The sequence below is a fragment of the Poecilia formosa genome, unplaced genomic scaffold (genome assembly GCF_000485575.1).
Source record: "Poecilia formosa unplaced genomic scaffold, Poecilia_formosa-5.1.2 Scaffold72, whole genome shotgun sequence".
Taxonomy (NCBI): Eukaryota; Metazoa; Chordata; class Actinopteri; order Cyprinodontiformes; family Poeciliidae; genus Poecilia; species Poecilia formosa.
Window position 1 is genome coordinate 2282971 of NW_006800011.1, and position 20433 is coordinate 2303403.

Below are 20433 nucleotides of genomic sequence, written 5' to 3' on the forward strand. Positions count from 1 at the left end.
ATCATAACAAACTGAATCAGTTTGTTATGATATACGGTTTCCCTTTTAATATAGGATAACACTCAAGTGCATCCCTAATTGTGTTCCATTTATTTTTAATGATTTTGTTGTAGTTGATGCATGGTGCATGTGCTCTTCTGTTCCTAGTGTCTGCCGCTGCGTGGTCACGGGTTTGTCCTGGATAAATACCAGTGCCAGTGTAAAAAGGGATTATACCACCCCAACAGAGTGGCAGTCAATGGCTTCACAAGTAAGTTACAACAAATCTATGCTGATTTCTGCATGTTAACATTGTTCATGTGTTTGATTTGAATGGCAGCTTCAAGGCGAGTTTAACTGAGTGAGATAATATCAATAAAATGTTTGTAATTCAGCACAGTAGCATGTGTATTCAGCGGTACACTACAGAGTTGATAATTACATTTACTGGAGTAAAGTAAAAAAAAATTACTTTTATTAGTATTTTAACTATGTTTGACTTTTTACTTGTACTTGAGCAGTTTTATGATGAAGTATCGCTACTCTTGGGTAGAATTTCTGGATACTCTGTGAGTAACTTAAATGAATGAAAAACAAAAACGTTTTAACCAAACATTCACCAGACACAGACATACACCTGCAGTTTTTGTTCAAATTTAATAAGTTTTATTTTGAAAAATGTTTATTTTGCCGTATTTTGTTATTTTATAATTCCGCTATGAATTATTTCCACATAACTTTATATTTTGGTCCGTCTGATGGTGTAATTTTTTATATGTTAATTGTTTGATGTTTTCGACAGTTTCTCAGTAGTTGAGAAGACTTTTTACCAAATACTTTTGTACTCTTGAGTAATTTCTTGGACGCTACTTTTTACTTTTACTTGAGTAAAATTTCAGGTGGGTAGAGGTGGGTGAACTCTACCCACCTCTGCTTAAATATTACCTCAACATTATTTGCATTTTTGTTCCAGTCCAGTTTGGTGTGACTTTAGACATACTGTAAGGTATTGGTCAGGTGAACATTTAAAAAGACGATCCACCACTTGCTCTCCTCTTAAATATTGTTTTTCCTTATTCATTTCATGAGACTTCATTGTCTCGAGTCATTGGCCTTCTTACTCAAACCAAATAAGTAAAATTAAGTAAAATAACAATTAAACAGACTAAAATGTGTCCTTTAATTGAACAAAAATGATTGTCATTTCTGTAGTTCCGTTAGCATAAATCTGATGTTGTTGATGCCTTCTGGGTTGCACACAGATGCTATAAGTTATGTCTGTTTATGACATTCCCTTGCAAGCAGTTAGGCAGCTGTGAGGTCTTTTTTATCCCAAAATATGGCCGAAGATTGAACAGTAAGTTCATTTTCCCCTTCATTAAAGTTTATGATGAGCGTTTATGGTCTCGGTCTGGAAATGGACGCAGCCTCGCCACCTTGGGAGGCTAATCCAGTTCGAGATGGGAAATATCTTTTTAATGATAGTTTCTATCTGCAGTTTATTCTGTCTGCTGCGAGTTAATTAAAAAGGAGGCTTTTTGCAAACACAGACCCCCAGTGGTTTCCACCTGCCCTCTTTCAATTTCCCTACCAAGCTTTCATTTTAGTCATCTTTCCGTCCTGCTTCATCCCACTCAAACTCCCTCTGGTCTCCTTTTTTTTTTTTACCATATTGTTCGCTTAGTCTTTGCAAAATATGTTTGAGCTCATAGTTAACTTGAATGTTCTTGTTTCACACCTGGAAATGTGTTTATTTTTGCTCTAGTTTTTGGTGTCTTCTTGAACTTTTTCCATTACAATAGATTGGAAATGATAACAGTAATAGCAAAGTTTGGCTTGGAAAGCCATAAAAAAACATCCGTAACGTCATTTTGCAGTAGAAGCCACTCTACTCACTTCTATGTATATAAAGTTATTGTATCCAAGCTTCTTCTGACCATAGTAGTACCAAACCAATGAATATACGTGTGACTCATTGCTACGGAGATGAGTAGTCCCTTTGAAGCGATTGGTGATGGGCTTTGAAAAAAAAAAAGGGACAGTTCTTTTTAAAGGCAAAATCCCTTCAAATCTCAAAGACAATAGCTTCTTCCCGTAAAGCCCCCATCAAAGCTCCATAAGTCTGTAATCTGTTATCTATGCAGCCATATGGGCGTCTCTCAAGGGGTTTCTATACAAACCAATAAACAGTTCTCTTTTTACCCGTTTATTTATGTACAGTTTGTTTTGTTTTCCTGAGCGTTTGCTGTTGTAATCAAAACATTCGTTCTGTCCAAGTTTCTTATTTTTAGAACTTTTTTTCAATCCATTTATTTAACTACATATTCAGTCTCACTGATAGTTTTTGAGTAGTTTTAGGTTGAGGTTGACTTGAAAAGCGCATATTTTTAGTCTTTACAAGGCTCATTACTGTTAAAGTTTCTTCCTATGGTTTTCGGGTAGACTTTGTTCAATTTGGGACAAAAATTGCAACATTTGGTACATTTTCAGCTGCTGCAGTTCACTTTCACACTCCACTGTGTCAAACAATTTAAATTAATTGAAAAACCTGTTCCCCTCCTCGCCTCTGCAGGCACCGCACTAAGAACCACTGAAGGAAACCACACGAAAACCTCTGAAGAAGACATGAGCACAACGTCCTTCTTCACGAAATAAACAAAAATGAAGTAGTGTCAGATTTTAGCGGTTGTAGGATTTCACTTTTTTCTTTGATAAAAAAGTGTCAAATATTGAAGTCAAATTTCTTTTTAGCCATATATTTGTAACCCTTTTCGTCTCAATATGGTTGATTTCAAAACAGACAAATTCAGATTCACTGTATTTATTCTTACAAAAGAGCAAATCAAGTTAGTGGATAACATCAGTCCAACAGCTTCTGCTACAATATATTAAATAAAATACAATAAATAACCCTAAACAAACTACAAAACAATATCTGCCAATGAGCAGTTAGCACCAGTTAACATTTGTAAAATTAAACATGGCTAAAATGGACATTAATTATGATGACAGTTAAAAATGTTTACAAAACATAGCAAAATTACTGATGAAACACTGAATATGATTACATTTGTCTAAAATATTTGTTAAAATATAACACCTGTAAAGAAAACACAGAGCTGATCCTAATACATACCACAGTTACCGATGGCAACAGAAAAAAAGGGGGAGGAGCTGTCAGTTACTGGTTGCTATAGTAACTACCAACTGCCAAAAGCAGGGTAACAGAACGTAAAACACCAATAAATATCTGGAGAAGCAACTTCTTCACTAAACAAAATGAATTCAAAGAATAAATTAACAGATTTTGACAAACTTCACATCTATAATATTGTTAAAATAAAACCTTGTTGCATGTACAACATTTTTATAACAACTGAAGGTAACATGGTTGGTTGATTGTGCTATAAAATGGCACCATGTGCCTGGAATACATAACACTTCCCCTTTTCAAGCCCAAAGTTAATAAAACAACATCTTTGTGGCTCCATACAAGTCACTAAATATTACCTGGCTTATAGGGGAGTTAGTTAGGGAGGGCCTCAGCACTTCAGACAGCAAAACTATAATATACATACATAGAAATAATTATTGTATCTGTGATATCTTCTTTATTTTAGCAGCAGTAGGGTGAATTTTTGCTTTTCTGTTTTAAATAACAGCAATTTGATCACTTCCTGTGTAATTGTTTCATTTTTTTTATTAAATAACATTAAGCTGTTATTTTTCTATTTTACAGTGACCTTACAAAGTTAACAGTTTTTTTTTCCTTTTTTTTTTTTTACAAGGTAGCTGTTTTTACACGAGCTCAGCACAAGTGGATGTTGACTGTCCATGTTCACACATATTGATTGGTTTCTCCTGTGTTGACACATTGTCAATGATACCTGTTCAGGTCAAAGAAGGATAATCGTATTTATTCAGTGGTGCTTCACTCTACTACAAGCCAGCAAGAATGTCAATAAATAATAATAAAAAACTGTTCCCTCTGCTTGTATTTCCTGAAATGGAAACAAGAAAACAATGTAAGTAAAGTAAAACTTTATGGGAAAACATTATAGAAATTTTAGATGACTTTTTATAGAAAATGTTAAATCCTTAGTTGAGTGGAAAGGAGAGGAAAGCATAAAAAATAACTGAAAATGAGTTATGTTCCTAATTTGTTCAAGCTTTTCTGAGTACTGCAGCACAGCTAACTGCAAAAGGACATTGGAAAAGTCTAAAACCTTTCAGTCATGATTTCTGAAGGGTGAGAACCAGTTAGTACATATTAAAAGTTTTTCAATTTTTGGAAATTTTCTGAGTTTCAAAAGTCACACATTTTCAACTTCTGAAACTTGGATGTCAAAATTATTTCTAGAAAATTTCTGATATTGATGTCAACATTTGAGTTTTTTCTAATAAACGTTCAACTTTTAACACTCAAAAAATTCAAAGTTTTTTCTGGAAAACTCTAATAAGACATTTTCCCCATGTTTTAAATGAAATAATCTGCCAATAAAACTATTACATTGTTATCAATATTGAGGAATTATTGACTTAAACAAGCTCATATTTTTTGCCGATGAGTTAGTTTTGTCTTATTTCAAGTGTACTTAGATATTTTAGAAACGAGACCAAAGATACTTGGTAAGATTCTGTCTTTTTGCAGTGTTGGGATAGAAATGGAAGGATGTCACTGTTTGCTGCAGTTTTTCAGATTAAAATAATCCCAGTAAATGCAGTGTGGTTGAGACCTACAGCTGTTCATAGAGAAAAAGTTCTGAATTTGTTCATCTTCCCTCGCCGTGTCCCTGCACCCAACTGTAGCAGTGTTACAAAACATATGGTATAAACTTCAACTTTAAAGTTTTAGGAAGTTTCCTACTTTTACCATCTTATCCCAACTTTCGTCAGATTTCCCCAAGGCAACTTAACCTAACTGCTCTCTTGCGAACATATCTTTTTTTCTAGCAGCAAATATTCTAGTTCATGGACACAAAATCAATATGTGGGAAAATTATTTCTTGTTACTTTTTGCCTTCACTTGTCGTTGATGTGTGCAAAGTTTGACCGTGTCGTCGTCCTCTGGCAGAACCTGGGCGAACGAGGAAAGCTGGATTTGGCGGTCCTGGTGAAGATGACGGCTCTCCCAGCGACTGCCTGCCCTGCCAGCAGGGCTGTGCTTTCTGCAAAGACAACTCTCCCTGCGTGGTGCTGGAGGACGGCGCCCTTCGCTTGGCGGTGCTCTCCTTCCAGTGTCTCTGCATGCTGATCGTCTTCATCAGCATGGTGCTCATATACCACTTTCGCAGGAATAAGGTAGGCGTTATGAGCTAACCCTCCCCATCGGCGTCAGGGCACCAGCACTTTGAATTGCCTTGTTGCTGAAAATGTGCTATATAATAAAATTACCTTACCTTACCATACCATACCATACCATACCAGACCAGATCCCAGACCCCAGACGAGACCAGAGCATTAAAACAGCTCAAAGGAAAGACTAAACAAAAATTAGAGTAGTGTGCAAAAGTCTTGAATCATCCCTCAATTCTTTATTTTACCTCAAAAAGTAAGACTTTTCTGTAGACCTTCAAAATGACCTTTATTAATATTTTTAAAGGCTTTGTTTTTAGTTTCTTTATAGAGCTAATGTCAACAATTCAGAAAATTAATTAATTAATATTTGGTTTGCACCGATTGCAATTTTTTTGGCCGATTGCTGATCCTTAAAAAGCTGATCCTGATTTTGGATAATACCATTTTTCTGTCTGTATTGATGCTAAATATAGAAATAAAGTCATTGAGTTGGTAACAAACATGCAGACGTGACTCAGTGGGTCGGTCTGTCAGTCAAACCTGCAGAAGAGGACAGAGGTTGATTTCTAGACCTTTGCAGAGGTTGATGAGATCAGTGGATAAAATCGACTTCACGTTTAAAGCAATCAACCAATCAAGGAAATTTACACTAATAAATTGGTTTCCTCCTAATTAATATAACTAATAGTTACATTACTCAAAATATAATCACTAGTGGTGTTTTCACACCAGGTAGTTTGGTAGATTTGGTTTGATTCGGGACAAAAGTTGCAACATTTGTTACATTTTCAGCTGATGTGCTTCACTTTCACATTACACTGTGCCTAATGAACCAAACTAATTAAGAAAGCTGTTCCCCTCCTTGCCTGTGGTGGCGCTGCACCAAGAAAACAACACAAAAACCTCTGAGGAAGACACTGACCAGAACTGTTTTCTTTACAAAATGTAAGCAAAACTGGAGAAATGTCAGATTTTAGCAGTTATAGGATTTCTCTTTCGTCTTTGGTATAAAACCACGAGCCGTTTCTCCAACTAGCGCTAGGCTAGCGCATTTGTTTTGTATTATGTGTGAAAAGAAATCACCAGAAAATATCACAAGTCAACAAACCCAAGAACTGATTTGGAGCAAAGTAAGTGAACTGTAGATAAACACATAACGTTCATGTACAGAACCATGGAAAACTTTAACAGATTTCAAAACAGTACGGCATCTTTGAAGCAAAAAGTAGAGAAATTAATTGATGGCTTAAGATGTCTGCGTACAACTGTATATATGAGAGCAAATATTTTATTAAATTTACCTCTTAAGATGTTTAATTTAATAACTCTACTTGGCATATTGATATTTTTATTCATTTCATTCATTTTTTGTTAAGACAAAGCAGCTTTGCTGAAATGCATTCAGCTTATTTGATATCTGTTATCAAATTTCATCCTCAAAGTTGGCATCAGTTAAGATCCTTCTCATAAAGTTCAGTACAAAAAGGCCAAAACTGGAAAAGTGCAAAATGACAAAGATGCAAAATGACCCAAACAAACAAAAGCTTAACCTGTGTAACTGAAAATAACTGACTTTGAGTTCTCTTTCCATCATGACGACTTCCACACTGAAGAGTGTTGTATTAGTATTTGGTTTGGTGCTTACACTTTGGCCTTTCAAACCAGCCAGTCGAACACTAATTGGATAATCAAAATCAGTTAATACTGGTCAGAATATCTTGTTTATCTTTACAGGAATCGTCTTTAAATTTAAATAAAATGATAACGCGAGTGCAGCAAAACTTTATTATTAAAATCTGCTTCCATATCCACATTATTATTTACTGTTGAATCTATTTATAGAATTTTGATAAAACATTAAAACCTCTTTGTATGTTTTATTTTGATTCAAAATAAAATAAACATCCCTCATGTGGTGAAGAGAAGTCAGGCTTCACTTTTCTTTTGTATGTATTTTTAATTTGGTGGCACAGCTGTATTCCTCTTTCTGAGAGCCCCTCAAGCATCTTGTCAATTAGAGGACACAATGTTACAAAAATATATTGCATAAAGGAAGAACAGGACGTGCTTGAAATGGTGACTCCATCAAAAATAATAATAAAAAAAAGCTTTAAAGGAAGAGCTTTTACTTTATTCTTTTTCATGCCCAATAATAAAGAGGCAGAAAATCTTTCTTTCATATCTTTTAGCTAAACTCTGTAGGCATTTGGTAACCACTTTGATTTGACATCACATCATAACTTATTAGAGTTTATATGCAAGAAAAAATGTTTTTATTAAATTGACAATTTGAATATTAAAGATTTATGTCACGTTTATAGAGTCACCAAAGAAAATTTTAACACAGAGATCATGAGTTCAACCATATGGGCAATGAAAAACAATCCGAAAAATAATAAAAACGCTTAAAATAACTGGACAGCTGTTTATTAAAGATAACTTTGTGCAACATGTTTTTTAAATTATGAATTTGGAAAGGTAACATAAGATTTTACTGGAAATGTTTTGTTTTAACATGTAAAGTCAAATAAGAACTGTTTCACTTTTATTTTCATTTTGTTTTGACTCACCCTGAAAGAAATAAATTAAAAACCTGTAACGTCTTTTTGCTTTGGCAGAGCATCAGGGCGTCAGGCCTGGTCCTGCTGGAGGCCATTCTCTGCGGCGCACTCCTCCTCTACTTTCCGGTAAGACGCTCTGCGCAAACATCTACTTTCATTCATTTTGAATCAAGACAACCTGGAGTTAGTCGTTTACTCTACAGCACACATGTCAAACTCGAGGTCCAGGGGCCAAATCTGGCCCATCGTAGCTTTTTATGTGGCCCTCTAGACTCCAAATTACATCAATAAACCTGCAGTTTTTCACAAATCCACAAAATTCAGGTAAAATGAACAGATCCCCACATTTTTTTTCTGATTTACTGCAAATTTAAGTTAAAGTAACTGCTGCCTAAGCCTGACTTGACGTCAAGTGATCGATACGCTGACTAATACAAAGTCACATTTAGCATCATACATTAGCGCAAAAATTCCTTAGAAATATTTACAAATTAGCACCACAAGTTCAAAACAATCATGAAATCCTGGATGGACTGACCAGTGTGAGAAGATGATCGATGTTATTTAATCTGAAGTAACACTTACTGAATGCTGAAACAAACAGCTGTTTATTGATATCTTAACCGTTTAATTGGTTTTATCAAGACGTTCTGGCACAGAAGAGCATTCAGATTTTTGATTTGGCCCAAATGAAAATGAGTTTGAAGGCTGATGTTATGGCAGTTTTTCCACAATGACTGTGCGCATTTTCTGCAACCAGAAATACTTTCAAACTTTGTCTTTCTCTAAAGAGAAAACACATGATTCAGCTTCTGTGTTCCTGTACGTCTGGTTCTGTTGATGAGCAGAGAGTGAGTGTGAGAGAGCAGAAGAGGCAGAAGCAAACATCCTGCGGCTTGTTGGTGACCCCCTGCCTAACATACACCATCAAGTCGCCATCTGCTGAAGAGCCTCACATGCTGCCTCTCAGTTAATCACACAGTTTCTTCCTTTCAGTGTGTTTTCTTTAATTTAGGAGGTGTTTTAATTAATTAAATACAGACGCATTATGCCAACCACACCCAGGCATTTTCTCCCTCTTTGAAAGTCAGCAGTGGGTAAAATCTAAGAAGAAACATTGAAATCTGTAATTTTCAGATTTTGTTTTGCATTGAGAAATATTTGGACGACATGACAGGAGGCATGTTTGTTTGATATTTTTGGTTTACGGAAAGTGAGACGTTTCAAAGACCCCCCCGATTGTTGAACCACATTTGAGGGCATTGCCCCGTTACCTAGCAACCGCAGCAACGCCCGGCCCCGTTACCTAGCAACCCAAATGGAATTCCAGCATGTTTGTATCTGCTGTACATGGAAAAGATGAGTGTTTTGTTTGTTGTCTTGTCATCCAGAAACCACTTTCTGCATTCCTGTTGGTTGTGCAGGAGGCTCTACTTCTGCTTTTCAAAGATGTATGGTTGTCTAACTGAGCATCTGTTTGCAGCCATTTTGACATGCGAGTGTAAATGCTGAGCTTATTTGGATTTGAAGTGACAAGATGCCCTAAAACATCTCGTACCGATCATTATCTAAGAAGAAAATATAATGAACATGTTGTGTTTTGCACATAGATCTATGTTAAGCATAATAGGTCACCTTTAAAGCACATTTGGTCTTTGAACTATTAAAATAGACAGTTATAATAATTTTAGTGGTATTGTTTTCTAGTTTCACTGTGGGTCCACCGTATGTAAACTTGACTGCACTTGTTTCTGGCTTTGGGATCAAAATTAAGCAACTGATTCTGTAATAAAGTGGGTAAAGGATTTAAAACATGTTAAGCTTTCATATGAAGCTTTTAGATCAGCTTCCTTTTGTCTCAGTTTGTCCTATTTAAAGGATATAATGATGCTTATGACAAACTGGGGGTTTATTAGCCACAAACTGAATTAATATAAAGTGCGAGAGAGTATAATTACTTTAAAAACAAATCAATTTGTGTCGATCAGTTCTATTTCAAGTCGAACCTCCGCAGAACCTCATCATTTCTTCAGATGATTAGGCTCCCCCCTAACACCCACGAACCCATTGATTTACCTTGAGCCACCATTATATCTTCCTCTTTGGTGCTCAGGGAAATGGATAATTGCAATTTAGTTGCAATCATGCAGAGCTGCACGCCTTGTGAAGCGATACAAAGTAAACGTAATTAAAGCCAGCTGATTTAGAGCTGGCTAATCAATGCAATTTGCTGCGACAAGGTCCTGGAAAGTGGTAATGTTTAAAATGTGCAGAATGAAAGTGAGCCTGGGAGCCAGGTTATTGCTCAGCGAATGAATGAAAGGCAGATATTTCTGTTTCCAGCTGGCGTAGTGATGGGAGCGGCTGCTAAAAATAGAGGGCTTGTAAAGGGTTGAGCTTCACTTTGTAGATTAAGTCAGATCTGCGGAGTGAAGGCGTCTGGATTCGGTTTGATCTGTTCTGCAGAAGTGGCCGCCGTCGCTGATCTCGTTTCCATGGTTTAATGTCTTTGCTCGACACCGGACCGATCTCCACCCTGATGCATCTGCATGCGACTCCTGTGCATCGCACACAATCCAGAGCTGCAAGGGCGAGAAGCTTTACTCTAAATATAGATCCTGAAATATTCCTCCAACCCTGCTGCTGCTGCTTCCATTTTAAATAATTCTACTGTTATTAAGCAGCTGGACACGCACGCTGCTCCCACCGCTTCTTTCATGGAGGAGAAATGCTTTTCCTACCCCAGCACACTGCAAAAGTCTTACCAAGTTTTTTTGGTGTAGTTTCTGGTGCAAATATCTTAGTGCACTTAAAATAAGGCATAACTTACTCACAAGTAACCTTTCAGCAAGTCATTCGTTTGTAATTATGTAATTCAGTCGTTCCAAGTCGGAAGTGAGGGACGGGAGTGTTGAACAGAGTGACTGAAATTGTTTTCCAAATTTGGTTTTTCCAGTTTATTCATGGCTTCTACTTGTTCGAGTCGAGCTAATTTGTCTGTGAACGTAACACACCTGGTTGGGGCTCATAGACTCGGTGTTTACAAAAGTTGGAAACGGCTAGCTTAGAAACCGACCCGTACCTCCTCCCTCTTGATGTGTTTATTAAATTACAGATTGCCTGAATTCACACCACATGATTTATTTTAATATGCCATAAACAGCGTTTCCCCTTAAACTGGAGCGGCATTAAAAACGTACAGAAGAAGAGATGCTAACCAGGTTTTATTCCATACATGCTAGGCTACAAGACGGTGCGGCATTGTCTCCATGGTTACGGTTAGATGCGTACCTTCTCCACAATGCGATATTTAACATCTTTCTAATCATACTTTCTTATAAAGTAAATGAACATTAATCTTCTTGCCTTCTATAAAGTGTTTGCTGCTAATCCGCGGTTACACCAAGCGCTAACAGTCATGCAAACACCGCCGTATCTTTCCTCATTAAAAGTTATAAAATAAAATGACAAGTTTGGTTTCTATTCTTGTCTGTTTGTTCAGCCGACCGCCGCGTACTGTGACCATTTTTACTGTCAAATCAGCCAAATAAAAGTGACTTTAGGCCATCAGGTGAGGAGGAGCTCATAGGTTGTTTTGACGCCCGTCATGGTGGAGCGGGCCGAGTTTTGAAGAGAGTGACGCCACGTACAACGGGTCAATAGGAGATTGTTTTAAATCTGGGAAAGAAATACTTGTTGCATTGACAGATTATTTTTCCCATGTTATACATGAAATAATCTGCCAATAAAACTGGTACTTTCTCATCAATATTAAGGAATTATGGTCTCAAAACAAACTCCAATGTCTTGCTGATGAGTATTACAGGTATACTAAGAGCTTAGCTTAGCTGCCAAGTTAAAAATGTCTTATTTCTAAATTAGCACAAAAAAATCTTTGATTTTTTTTTTTTTTTTTTTTTTTTTTGCAAAAAATCTCAAAAACCTGATCTTTCTGTTGCTGAATTCAAATCTCAGATATCATTTCAGCTTTTTAACTTAGCCTGTAATTCCAGAGAGATTAGGCCAGTCACTGTTGCTTTTATATTTTATTATTTATTTGGCCAATTTTGTGTTTTCTTATTGCCTCGTGCTTTTGGTTTTTAAATTACGTTATAAATAAATGAGCGAATAGATGATTAAAATGAAAAGTTTAATTTTAAGAAGGATTCATTTTACCAGTCTGTGTATTGGTTTTATCAGTATATCCTGGCGTCACCGGCCCTTTAAGAACATTCACAGCCCAAAATAAAAAGGAGTTTGACATTTTTTCCCTAGAGAGATGAAAAACAGAAACTACCTGGAAGGTGCATTTCTGGGTTATTTCAACTTCAGAATAAAAAGTAAAGAGCCGCGTTTCCTGACGCGTCTCTCTGAAACATCTCTCCGGATCTGAGCGGCGATGAGGAGGGGAGGGAATTGCGACTCGACTCCGGTCTTGCCTTGAGCAGAGGCCAAGCTGGATGTAATTTACACTCAGCCCACCTCAGGGAGCAGCAGGAGGAGAAACCATTACCTCCCTCCAGAAAGCCAGCCGTCCCATGTGGCAGGGAGTGTCAGCTTTCATATAAAAATGGATCCGTTGCTATTACAAGATCCCACCTATCCTTAACGGCATCCCCTCCCTCTCAGTCGCTCTGGAGGAGATCAGGGAAGAAGCAAAAAGCAATGAGTGGGAAATGATGACCACATAAACCGGCTCTTCATGTCAAAACGTTAAAACTATCATCAGATCTTCTGTTCTGACAAAATGATTTCCAGAGCTGCTGCGTTTCTCAGATGGAGAGAAATTCCTCCTCTTTTTTTTAGCTGGTTGTAGTTTTGATGACAAAAGGCTGAAATTCAGCACCGTCTGATGTTCAGCTGCTACTGCAAACCAAAAGCAGCGAGTTTACTCTGCGTCACGGACAGATGACTCACGGATGATGTTTTTATTTTGGCATTTTCATTTCAATAAGTGCTTCGTTGTGAAGTTGCTCTTCTCCTCATCATGCTCAGCTGCCAGTAGAGACAATAACTCCATTCAGGCCGTAATTTTCAATTTCCACGCTGATTGAATGACTAAATGTGGTTGGAAACTATTACTCTAGAAATCCAAACCAAGGACAATAAATCCATCCATCAGTCCAACGCTTATTCAAAAATGCTTTTAGACAGTAGGACTGGGTGATACATGTAAATAAATTTGGTTTGTGAAGATTAATTTTTGGGAAATCTGGATGTTTTTACACTCTTTGAGTTGCCATATGCATGTTTTACAGCTTGGACTTTGAATTTGATAATCAATTAATCACAATTAATCTGATTAATCGTTTCAGCCCTGTAGACCACAGGCTAACATAGATTAGCTGCCAAATCAAAAGCATCACTGACCCAATCAATCCACCTATTGATCTATTGATCTCCCTCCCTTCAAGACACTTAAACCGCCAACACATCAGAGCCGCTTCATCACGGTGAAGAGGTTTGAGTGTCTGGACAACTGCAGGAGCTGTATGACGTTTAGACCCGTTTCCCATCACAAACTGCTTTTGATTGATGGATAAAATTTAGAGGATAAATTTCAGGACAGTGGAGCCTCATTTTGGAGCTAAATGTGATGAAAACCTTTGCCAGTTGAGTCTGGCTGAATCTGACTGATAAATGACCATAAATGAGTACGGAAGACAATTAAGGCCACTAAATAAAAAATTCAGACTTTAATTTCAGAATCAGAAATGCTTTAATTGTTTTTGCACCATGAGGCAAATCTAGTCTTTCTCTTCAAATCTACCAAATAAATTTGGAACAGCCTGTAAGAGTGGATTAAGTTAAGGTTTACAAATCCTGTAACAAGGAAGAAACTGTTACGTTTTTATATGCTAACAACATAACTGACATATAACTAAGAATGTTTGGTTATTTTTTAGGATTTTTGACAAACTGACACCCAGAGTTCTGAGTTTAAAGTCAAAATTCTGGAAAATATTTTTTTGAATTTTGACTTGTAGAAATTCTGAAAAAAGTAAATTCTTAAAATAAGTCAAAATTCTGAGAAAAACAGTAAATTTTGAAATGAAAGTCAAAATTCTGAGAAAAAAGTAAATTATTTTAAAAAAAATAAAAATTTTGAGAAAAACAGTAGACTCTGAGATTAAAGTCAAAACTCAGAAAAAAAAATCAAAAAGTCAAAATTCTGATTAAAAAATAAAATATCTTCCACTGTGCTGGTGATACTATTATCCAGAGTAAAAGTAAAAGTTTACTAAACTAATTTGAATCTTTCTTGAACTGTAAATTGGGGGTCAGAAAAAAATCACCCGAACGACCACAAATGGCCCCTGAACCACACTTTGGACACCCCTGCTTTACCGTATCAGTTTGTGGAGAAGATGTAAAAACGAGAGTGCAGAGAAATGTATTTTTACTTTTCATTTTCCTTTTTTAATTTCATTCACTCAATAACAAAAAATGTAAAGTCCATGTAACAACTAACAAAGTTAGAATTAAGGGACAGAAAGACGCAAAAACTTATATCTGCCTCATATTCAACTCAGAATACTACTAGATATATTTCAAATACATTAAAAATAGACAAAGATGACAATTTCTTTTAAATACAGAAAGAGATTTAGATTGTTTTATTTCAATATTACTCCATAACCTGATACATGAAGATATTGATGTCTTTGTAATCAATATCCTGTAGGGTCATGACCTACACAGGAAGCTGGATCAATCTCTGAACATTTACATTTTTATTGAATTCCTGTTAAAACTTCATTAGAAGCTGCTTCTCCTAACAGCTAAAATAATCCACTTCCTTCCTTCCTGATGTTATTTTTTAAAATGTTTTTTTCCTGCCCTGCAGCGAGAGCTAATTATCTAAAGCGTCCCGGCACGAAACACTAGGTGATATTCTCTGTGGTGCTTCCAGTCGTGTTTGGGTTTTTTCCCATTCTCACATGAAACCTTTTGGGCTTTGTTTGTGTTTGGAGCAAACCAAGTTCTGTTTATGTTAATGCCGTAATTATTGCTCAGGGTCGCCGTTACAGTAAGGTCACTGTCTGCTTCAGATCTAGAGAGCTGCCAAATCTCTAACCCAGAGAGTTAGTATAGTACAACAAATCATGCAAGTGGCAGTCTTGTCAGTATTTGTGAAAACTGACAAGACTGAGAAGTCGGAGCCTGAAGGAGTCTGACAGAATCTTGGTGTTTCTGAGAACGTCTAAACTTGGAAACAGATTATCCGTTTCTGAAGACTGAAAAATGAAAATTTCCACACTGTTATTGTATACCACATTAAATTTCATATGATAATAAGAAAAACTGGTTCTCGTATGTAAAAATAGGCCCAAAGGATGTTATTTTATCATGCTCTCATTATTCTGGGATGCAAAGCTTTCAGTGTCCAGCTTTATCATTGTAGTACAGCTAGCTGCAACAGGAATGTAGGAAAGACTTTATAATTTCAATGAGCAATTGCTGTAAAAATCAGGGTTGTTTATGATCAAAAATGTTTTGCCACAACCATTTTTGGCCTCAACTAGTTGTTTTTATATAAAAGCTAGCTTTAGCACTGTAGTACAGCTACCTCCAATAGGAATGTAGGGAAGAGTTTAAAACTCCCATGAGCAATTGCTGTTAAAGTCATAGTTCTTTATGGCCAGGATTTTTTAGCCACAACCATTTTTGGCCACAACTAGTTGTTGTTTTTATATATTTATATATATATAAGTTAGCTTTAGCACTGTAGTACAGCTAGATTCAGCAGGAATGAAGGGAAGCGTTTATAACTCCCACGAGCAATTGATGTAAAAGCCATACAGTTACTTTTAGTCACATTTTTTTTAGCTACAACCATTTTTGTTCTCAAGTGGTTAGTTGTTTTTTTTTCATAAATGTTAGCTTTATCTTTGTAGCACAGCTAGCTGCAACAGGAAGGTATAAGAGAGTTTACTTTTTACATGAAAACTCATGGATTTTTTTATGGTGCATTTGTTCATTTTATTTATACAATATTGTAACTCGGATGCTTGTGTGTTCTATTGTTTTTTTAGCTTTTATTTTGCTAATTAGGGTTTCTGCAAGTTTCACTAACTCAAATTTAAGACTTTTTAAGACCATTATAAATAGAATTCAAGACCTATGTTTCTAAAGAAATATACAAACTTCTTCCAGACAACTGGTAATAAATTTGCACTCACCCATTATAGGTGCAAAGAAAAACTAGCGCACTAGCTAGCAAGGGTACGTTAGCAATGTTGTGACCCAACCTTTTGCCTGACAGAAAAGTGCCACGGGAATAAAGAAATACGTAGAATATACGACTAAATAATAGTCCTGTCATGACAAAATTTAAGACGTGTGATTAACGTATTTAAGGCCAACTTGCTTTAAAAAAACAATAATTTAAGGCATTTTAAGGCCTTGCTTTCAGATATGTGAATTTAAAGACTTTTTAAGGATCCGCAATAAGGAGTTCTGAAAATAATTTGTGCTAATTTGTAATTGAAGTCTAAAAAGTAAAAAAAAAATTTTAATTCATGGGGAAAGTCGGTGTCTCTATGCCAAAGCAAGATCAGTTTTACTAACTCAGAAGTGATCTTTAGGAATTAAATGAAGACAGCAAATCTTGTGGTAAAGTTATTAGCAGTGAATAACAAATCTGGGAGCTGCTTGTTGCACCACAGCTGGGTGGTTTACATCATGGGACGCTTTCCAGGCCCTGAAACTGCATGGCTGCCAGCTGGTGGGCGCTGAAACGAGGAACGGTTCAGAAGAAAAGATAATCAGAAATAAAGTGTTGATTAAGCGAGCAGATGAGTGACTCCTTCTCTTGTTCCATCAGGCCTCGCTGATTTATCAACACCTTATTAACAGTTGGAGATAAATCTGTGCATGATAATTTAAATCCTGTGAAATTTAGCACACTACCTGTTGTTATTCTCAGCCTTTCAGTGTTTTCCATTTTAATCACTTCTGTCTGAATACACTTTTTTTTATGCTGTGGATGTTTGTTAAATCATTTTCCCTTTTCTTACAGAAATGTACAAAGAGCATTCAAACAACATTTGTACATTTTGTGCCACAAACCTCCATTCATTTTATTTGGATTCTATGTGATAAAGTCAGTAACTGTTTTGCTTCTTAGATCTAAAGTCTGGATTCCATCTTCCTTAAAGGGCCAGCGACTTTTTTTTTAGCTTTACATAATTTTATAATGTTATTACTTTATTAAAAACAAACTTGGAGTGTTACTTTGATTCTTCCATGCATGTTTAAGAAATCCTTTAATCTCCATGGCAACCATTCAACTGGGGAAAACGCCTGGGCGGACTTGGCTCCGCCTTAGAGGCGCAGCTCCTCCCCCTATTCAGCACCTTCAGACTAGCCAGCAGCAGTTAGCAAACACCTGGTGGAAATGTGCGTCTGCTGTATCTCCCATACTTCTCTCAACATGGCTCCAATATTAACCCCTAAATAGTTGTTAAAGGTTAATAGAGGAGCCATCCTGAAGGCGGAGTTTCAAAAAGAGCAGGAGCTTCTTAAAGAGACAGAGACCCAATTTCAAATCGGAATGTTAAATTTCTTTAAAGTCATATTTGATGCATACAGCATTTTAATAACAACTGATAGTTACTTGATTGTGCTATAAAATCATAGTACTCTCCCTTCAATAAAAGTAAAAGTAATTTCCCAAGCTTCAATCATCCGATTTCTGACCAAATAATTCACCTCTCCAGGTGGTTGAGAAAGTTTAGTCTTCTGCAGGAGTTTCTCCAAACTTTACTTTGCTTTTTCGTGAATTTGAACACGTTAAAACTGCAACATACAACTGTTATAAAAAACGTTTGTAACATATTTGTTGAAACTGTCACCATGTAATGACAGGATGGTGAGACAGATCACCTGTGAAAAAAGTCTAGCTCCTCTGCCTTCTCCCGGTCTTAGTGTTGTCAATTACAATCTGATGTGGCGCTGCTCGTCCTCCCTTTTCCTCCCAATCTGCTCTCTGCTACGCTGCAGCTAGCGTAGCACCAGTTAGCTGAGCCACCAATGACGGCGGATAGATGGTTTTCCTGTAACAGTGAGTTTCCCCATCATTAACAAATTTAACAGCGTGTACGTGAGGATGATTGACAGCGCTAAGACCCTCCTCCTGGCTCTGCCTGGTTGTTTTTGTCCAGGAGCGGTGGAGGAGATCGATCTTTTCACAGATTGTCTAACAAACCATCACAACATGGCGACCAGTTTTAGCAAATATGTAAAAATCATTTTTTAGTAGAAGTTACACCCTGCAGGTAAAAAGTGTTTGTATTCTGCAACATAAAGAAAAACGTTGCGCTTCAGTTCAGGTATCCTGAAGAGGCTGAGTGAAGAAACTAAACCTGTCTCATTCACACCTGAAAATGTAAAACAAAGTTAAGCGATAAATAAAGAAGTTGTAGTCAAAGTTTTAGAGAGAATTGTCTCCATATCTGTAGGTCAAACGCTGTACGTTCACACAGTCCTGAATCCCTTTGCTTACAGATGCTACTGAACCCTTAATGCACAGCACTTAGCATCGATTATTAATGGGAGGTTTGAAAAGTGAAGGAGGGCAGAAACTGATCTTCCTCTTTATGCGCACTGGCGTTAAGAGAAGCCGACCTAAAGATCGGGGGCCAGACGCTTCCCAGAAAGCTCCTGATGCAAAGTGCATCAGCCGAGGTTTCTGAGCGCCAGGAGGAGACGTTTGAGGACAAACACTGTCCTCAGTTTATCTGAAATACTCGTCTTATTTTGACTTGTGGGCCTCTTTTGGTTCTCACGACGGCTCAGTTTGTCCGTTTTATATTTTGAGTTTTGTTGCTTATCGACTTTTGTCACATCTTTTGTGTGGTTGGTTTATAGCATTATCAAGTGGAGTAGTGCATGCCACACATTGCTATTATTGACAAAATCCAGACCAGAAATTTACATTTTAACTGTTTTACGAGGATCTGAAACGCCAAACAGGGTCTATAACTCCAGACTTCAGCTTTTAGACGTCTCTGTTTCAACACACCTGAGTCATATAATGAGGAAACGGGGAATTAACTGTGATTAAACTGCAAAAACACAAAATCTTACCAAGTATTTTTCATCTAGATTCCAGTGCAAATATCTGACTTGAAATAAGATAAAACTAACTTACAAGTAACTTTTCAGTAAGATGAAAGAGCTTGTTTTAAGTCAGTTATTCCCTAATATTGATGAAAAAGTACTAATTCCACTGGAAGATTATTTTCACTTACAACATGGGAAAATTGGCGCGTCTGTGTTTTATAGATATTTAGAAACTAGTTTTTGTTTATTTAAATCATCTGATGTCTCTTTTTTTTCCCACCACAAACAAAACCAGCACTAGATTCAGATCCCAGTTAAAAGTGGCCATCTTTTCTGGTCCCTGGTGGTTTTCCTGCAGCCTCTTGGTTCCCTGCGGACCCAAATGTGCGTCAGCGTGTTGCTCAGAACCTGCCCGGGTTGCTTCCTTTTCATCATCTCTTGATTTCCGTTTCAAAGAGACGTTCCAACATGAAGTGAAACACCTGGTCTGCAGGTAAAATGAAAACCTCAGCATTCACTTTCTGCTCCCTGGAGAAGCTGAGTCAACCTCTTCCATTGAGTCAGAGGTTTCGGTTCGGTCGGCTGCAGGCCGAGGATCCGGGCCGCCGCTCCGCTCTCGGCTCCTCCGTGTCCCTTAACTGACTCAAACCCGGTGAGCGCCAGCATGGCTGCGTCTTTTCTGCTGCCTGAGGGAACGTATTAATGCCTCAGCTAATCCGATTACCATTAACAATCCCACAGGGGAAATCACTGCACATCTGCAGCGGACAGATAATTATGTCGCCTCAGATGTTTGTTTCTGTCTCTTCTTTCTTTCTTTTTTTGTGTTGGCTCTTTTCATGTCGCTGGAAGGCCATCAGGGTTTATTTTTTCCTTTTAGTTTTTTTTAGTTGGCAGCAGTGGATCGGCCACTTTTCAGTGTGTGGAAAACATGGGTTGATGTCCTCCTCTGTGTCTCGGCGGAAAAGCTTTCTGTGATGAAGAACGCCAAGAACAGCTCTGAAATGTCAGCGCACGTTTTAACTGACTCATGCAGTTTATGAACTTATCCTTCAGATCACGCTGCAAAACGACTTCTAGTAGCTCTGATTATAGAAAAAGCGGCAGCAGCAGCCATTCTGGTTGCACTACTATTCCGTCCATTGTCACTTTAAATCATGAATGTGAGAAAAACTTTGTCTGCTCAGTAGATTTGGTTTGATTTTGAACCAAAGTTGCAACGTTTGTTACATTTTCAGCTGCTGCGGTTTGGTTTCACAAACAAAACCATTGGAAAAACCTGTTGTTCCCCTCCTCGCCTGTGGTGGCGCTGCACCAAGAACTACAGAAGGAAACAACATGAAAACCTCTGAAGAAGACACTTCTTTGTTCACAAAACAAAAATAAAAATGGAGCAGCGCCAGATTTTAGTGGTCTCGGGTTTTCTGTTTTGTCTTTGGTGAAAACTACGACCCACTTCTGCCAAAAGCGCTAAGCTAGCACGTTTGTTTTGGTTGCATTTACCCAGGATGCTCTGCTCTGTAGTCCA

At 37.3% G+C, this 20433-nt stretch overlaps 1 protein-coding gene across 2 annotated transcripts in view; it reads left to right on the top strand.

The window, feature by feature from the left end:
- Positions 1 to 20433, top strand: part of gpr158a (G protein-coupled receptor 158a) — a 71191-nt gene that overhangs the window by 37199 nt on the left and 13559 nt on the right. For both annotated transcript variants that reach the window (XM_016673269.1, XM_007555746.2), the window contains exons 3-5: positions 148 to 250; positions 5054 to 5280; positions 7896 to 7964. In XM_016673269.1, the coding sequence (XP_016528755.1) occupies positions 148 to 250; positions 5054 to 5280; positions 7896 to 7964 (399 nt within the window). The remainder of the gene's footprint in view (positions 1 to 147; positions 251 to 5053; positions 5281 to 7895; positions 7965 to 20433) is intronic.